At 44.0% G+C, this 5,805-nt stretch overlaps 1 protein-coding gene across 2 annotated transcripts in view; it reads right to left on the reverse strand.

Annotated features, from left to right (window-relative positions):
- The window catches only part of PRR16 (proline rich 16), a 335,751-nt gene extending 331,763 nt beyond the window's left edge, over nt 1-3,988 (reverse strand). For both annotated transcript variants that reach the window (XR_002122586.1, XM_019630844.1), the window contains exon 1: nt 3,545-3,988. Coding sequence is in view for 1 of the 2 variants with exons in the window: in XM_019630844.1 (XP_019486389.1) it covers nt 3,545-3,703 (159 nt within the window). In the remaining variant the exon portion in view is untranslated. The remainder of the gene's footprint in view (nt 1-3,544) is intronic.
- Between the last annotated feature and the right edge of the window lie 1,817 nt (nt 3,989-5,805).

A 5,805-nucleotide genomic window follows, 5' to 3' on the forward strand; every position in this document is an offset into this window, starting at 1 on the left:
GCATATATGATGTTTTAAAGCCAAATATGGGGACCAGATAGCAAAAGTGACACAATAAAGTTTCTGATGAATCTGTCCACAAATTTGTTTATATACTAATGCTAGTTACAAATGGATACATACTCAAACCATATCATTTATAAACTTAGAATAACAGATTTCTAAATAGAAAAGGAAGGTCTTAGGTATAGAAGTGATTGTGCACCCAACCTTTTATTCTTTCTGTCTCCTTATTTATTATTTTTCGGTGTTTTGCAGCAGAAAAAAAATGGATAATTATAGAAGATCATCTAGTAGCTGTTTTTTTTTAGTTACAAGCACTTATCCGTGTGTGTGTGTGTGTGTTTTGTACATGTGCACACATGTGTGTATAATTTATTGCAAAGAAGAAGAAGAAGAGGAAGGAGGAGGAGGAGGAGGGGAAGGAGGGGGAATGACAGCTTTGTCTAATCAAAATAGTTTTCACTGGGGGATGGGGGTAGAGAGTGGTAGGGAAGGACATGGAAGTCTAGAAGAGAAAATGTTAGTAAAATGCAACAGAGAAAGATTAAAAAATTAGAAAAGTTCTCCATATGTGTGTATACACATACTCACACACATGCATATTAACTATTAAATGTTGCCTAGGTCTAGGCAGTGGTCCTCAAACTTCGCATGCATTAGAAGTTGTTAAAACACAGATTGCTGGACCCCATTCTCAGGGTGTCTAATCTAGTACATTTGAGATGGGGTCTGAAATTTGCATTTTAACCAGTTTCTAAGTGGCTGGAAAGTGACCACACTCTGAAAAACATTAGTTTGAGAGATTAAAATAAAAACTTTGGGTTGGGGTTTTTTTAGCTAGAGTATCACATAGTTACATTGCTTTATATTATAGATGAGAAACTAAGGCCTTAGGAGATTCAATGATACACCCAACGCTCCACATCTAGGGAATACAAGTTGGGAGAAAGAACCCCACATTGATTCATACATTTGAGTGGTCGCCATTTGTCTGGAGAATGCCTCCTATTTATGTGTCAACTGCTTCTGACCTGATGGCTGTCTACTATGGATGTATATTGGTTAAAAAAAATTGATCTGGAAGCTTAAATACAAATATTCATTGTAGTATCCTGAATAATTAGAACTGTGTCTATTGGAAAGTAGCTTCTCAGTAAATACTTAACAAAGAAATGAATGAATGAAGTGTTGCCTATTTCTGTGTGTTTTGAAATCAATTTAATTCAATCAGCATCTTTTAACAGGAAAAAAATAACCAAATTTATTACATATGGACATGTAGGGCTTCAATAAGAATATGGGCCCCTCAACAAATATCTTTTTAAATGGCTACTCCAGGCAAGAACTTACTCTATGGAGTAGATGTGTCACTAAGTAGAGCAAGACATAGTCTCAGCAGAAGCAATTAGATAATTCCACACATGACTCTAATATAAAGTGAAATTACCTCATAGTATTTCTTGTTGCCCTCTTTTCCAACTGTAGTCAATTTATTTTAGTTGACCTCCAAAGTCAAGATATACTTGACTTTTTTTTTTTACTTTTTATTTATATGACAGAAACTGTTTTTTTGCTTAAATTAACAAAGGAAATTGTTTCATAGTTGGACCATAGAAAGACTAGGATAAAAATATCTTCAGGTAGGATTCAAGCCAGGAAATCTAGGACCATTGAAACTATTTCCTACTGTCCCTGTATCCCACCCCTCTTTTGTAAATTGGCTTCCTTCTCTTAGGCCAGTTTCTCCATAAAGTTGAACCTTGGTTTTTGGTTCATGTCTTCACAAGTTTTCAACTAGAAAAGAAAGCAATCATCACAGCAAGCTCCCAGGAGATGACTTTGATAGACGTAGCTTCGGTCACGGACACACACACCTCAGCCAATCACTGTGCTTGGGTCGGGTGGAAAGCTGCAACTACAGTTGTGCCGTTCCCATAAAGAAGTCATACATTTGTATACAGTTGACCCTTGAACAACACAGCTTCGTAATATATGGGTCCACTTATGCTCAGATTTTTTCAATAAATACAGCCAGCCCTTCGGGTTTCATATCTGTGAATTCAACCAACCGCAGATTGTAAACAGTATTGTTGTATTGCCAACCTCAGATTCCCAACTGCAGGTTCTCAACTGCAGATAGAAAATACTGTTTTCTATTTGCAGCTGGCTGTTTCCTAGTATGCAAAGGGCTGACTGTGAGTCAAAAGTTATACACCCCAGATTTTTTACTGTGAGGGGGTTCAGTGCCCCTAATCCCCTAGTTGTTCAAAGAACAACTGTATTTATTACTATGATTTTCTAGCAGGTGGCAGTAAAAAGAGTTATTCTACCAAAATCCACATATTATGTTAATTTTCTGATATATGGAAGTAAAGTGTTTTCAGGAAGCAAAATTATTTTCAAATTCACACAAAGACAGACACCATATAAATTAGCATGGGTCAGTAACTGATGGTGAGGAAGTCTAATGATGGACCCAATTTGGAGCAAGTTGCCTGTACTTGTGGCCTATTTCTCCTACAAAAGAGATGTGCTCCTGGGAAAATAAAAAACAATAGATAGCCATCATAGAGCCTTTACTGGATTATATGCCTTACTTCTTTTTTACACTTATAGATTGACAGTGTTGAATTATTTTTGCTTCCCAAAGCTAGTTTCACTCAAGTCTTAGATTTGGTAGTTTACCCATGCCAGGAGTCACCAACCACCTCATGCATTCCCATCTCAGNACAAAACACACACACACACACACACACACACACACACACACACACACACACACACACACACCAACGCACCCTGCTTCCCAGGTTCAATGCCAAGTGGCTACGCGCTAGGAGGAAGGAAGGGTGTGGAGGAGTTACTGTGAGCGACGTTCGAAGGAGAGCAGGGGATGCCTCAGGAACTGCTAAAGTGAGAAAGTCCCAGACCCCCTTGACATCCCCAAGTCTGGGCTCTCCTGCCAGCAGCCCGGGTGCCTTCCGTCCAGCGGGGCTCCGAAGGCGCGGAGGAGAGACGGAGCCGAGCTTCCCCCCAAGGCTGCCCTCCCCGGCTTGGCCCAGGGCCCGGAACCTTGCCCTCCATCAGCCCCAGCTTGGGGAGGCTGCCAGGCAATGATCGGCTTGCCAAAGGACTCTGGGGGAGCAGCAGGACTGGAGAGGAGCGTCTTGCACGCTCCGGCCGGGCTGCTCTTTTCTTTCTCTGTTGACACACCCCCACGACCCCCCTCCCCCGACATCACACACACACACACACACACACACACACACACACACAGATACGGAGACACGCGCGCGCTCACCCCTCCCACCATCCCAGGTCCATCGATTAAAACACTAGTTGATTTCTTCCTGATTAAAAAAAAAAAAAAAGTGCAACAACTCTTCTCAGGAGTCGCCGGAGCAATGAAAAGTCCGTCTGCAGGCGTCTTACTCTAGTTTCCTAGGAGTTCAGAAATCTGGCGGTCCCCAGCGCAAGCCCGACCGAGAACCCCAAGGGGGCGAAGGGCCACCAGCTCCTCCCCCACCCCCGCGCCTCTCACCTCCTTAAGTTCCTTGGCCACGTCCTTCAGGTCGCCCAGGACTAATTCCAGATCCTCCACGATGATCTTGATCTGCTCCTTCACCTTGGTTTTGGAGGCTGCCGGCGGTCCCTCGGCAGGAGAGGACGAGGAGGGGGTCCCCTTGGACTTGGCTGACATTCTTTGGGGCCAAACGAGGCAGGTCAGCACAGGCGGACGAGGGGAGGCTGCTGCGCGCCCTCATCCCCGGCGCCGCTGCGGCCGCTGCCGCCCGGATCCCTCCACATCTTGGACGCTCCCTGGGCAACCGCGGGTGGCAGTGCACCGCGCTCCGCCGGGCGGCCGCACTGTGGTGCTGCCATCAACTCCCCGAGACGCGGCGCTCGGCGCCGGGCTGCAGACCGGCGAGCAGCGCGCCTGCGCCTCCTCCCGCTGCTGCCCGCCGCTCTCGCGCACACACGCTCCCGCTCCCCGCCCGCCGAGGGGGTTCCCGGGTGCCTTGCCTAGGGCTGTCAGCTGCAGTTCCCACGGCGCTTCCCCCCGGGATCTCTCCCACGACACCTGGGCATCAGGGCGCCGGGAGACAAGTTCCTGTCCCGCCCGCCCCCTCGTCTGAATCCTGAAATGCCCTAACCATCGCAGCCTGCTGTGCGTCTTCTCACATCTAGCCTGAATTCCTTCTGCTTCACTGCAAGCAGAGACCTGAATCCCCACCACGCTTTCTGATCAATTCAGAAAGAACCACAGTCGGGTCAGGAGTTGGATTTAGGGTCAGAAAAGCGACCCTACGTGTGTATCTAGGACCGAAGTATGTCCAGAAGGCCTCTAATTATTCTCCAAGTGACTACGAGTTAAACAGAGATGGTCTTACTTCTGCGGAAAACAAGAGATGGGCATAAATAGCGACCCCTCACCCCCTGGAACCATGAAATCAGTCTTCTTGAAAGAGGTTGCCTAATCCTGCTGATTCCACAAAGCTCCTACAGGATTTATTAATTTGAAGTCCCCACACCAAAAATCCCCCAGGAGTCTTGTCTGAGTCATCTTGGCTGCATTTATCTGGGACAGCTCCTTTTTTTTTTCTTTCTTTCTTTTTTCTTTTTTTTTTTTTTAAACCGTCCTTCCTCTTTTCCTGACCATAACATGCTGATGTATGTTTTGGCTGGAGGGGCAAAAATACCGTCTTCTAGATGGCCTCTTGAGGGAGCTGAACAAGAATTTGCCTCCAACTTTTTTCCATCGTTTTTTTTTTTGTTTGTTTGTTTTGTTTTTTTGCCTTCGTTTCAAGTCTTTTGCTACTAACTAAATAGGAAATAACGTTCGGACTGTTCTGTCAAACCGATGCAGGGAAGGGAGTTAATATAAAGGCCTCAGCTTCCTTTTCAGTAGATGGCTACCATTCTCATTAGCTAAAGTTCTAATTTTCTTAGTAGCAAACCCATCGGCTATTAGCTACTGACCTCGCAGGCTGGTACACTTTATTTTCTTCAGTGAACACTACTCAAATCATTATTTTAATAGGTTTTCCACGTTGGTCATGGCTCTCTCTTTCTTGCTACTTACACCCCCCAGATCTTATCCAACATGCTTCTATTCCGTGAAGCAAATCTTGGCAGCTCCCTTCTTCCCAGTTCTTTAAGCCCCTCATCATCAATCGCTGTCTTCATTCTGAACAGCTCATCTTGACAAAATCTTTGGAAGTCATATTTGGAATACGAAAGAAGAAGGAGACAACAGAAATAAAAACAGAAGTTTAGAAGTGGTATCAAAAGAACAACAGCATTGAAAAATACATTGAAAAATCAGTAGAAACAGAAGAAAGGTGGAAACAGAGGCTGCTGGAAGAGAATTAAAATAAAGAAAGAATAAAAGAACCAGCGTGCAGTGAGCAAATTGGAGAGGAGAATAGAGAAGAAGTAATTAGAAGTGTTAAATGAGTAATATGCTTGGGTTCTCTGAGGTTGGGAGAATAGATTTTTTTTAAGTTCTTTTACTCTGCAGGTGTTTCTTTATTTTATAAAGATGTAACAGTAAAAAATCGTTATATCAGGTATACAAACTCCCACACTGGAAATTCCTGATCTCTAATGATACTCTTATTTCATGTCTGAATAGTTAAATGGTCAGAAATGGCAGGAGATGATATGAGAAGAAAAAGAAAGTGGTGCTCCTCTAGATTTAAATTTTTGACTCTTAACGGTAGGCAAGTAAATAGAGAATGCCTAAAAACTCAAAGTATAATGATGTTAGGGAAGAGTATCTCCTGGAGAAAAGGGAAGAAA

This window comes from Hipposideros armiger, unplaced genomic scaffold (assembly GCF_001890085.2).
Source record: "Hipposideros armiger isolate ML-2016 unplaced genomic scaffold, ASM189008v1 scaffold_954, whole genome shotgun sequence".
NCBI classification, from domain to species: domain Eukaryota; kingdom Metazoa; phylum Chordata; class Mammalia; order Chiroptera; family Hipposideridae; genus Hipposideros; species Hipposideros armiger.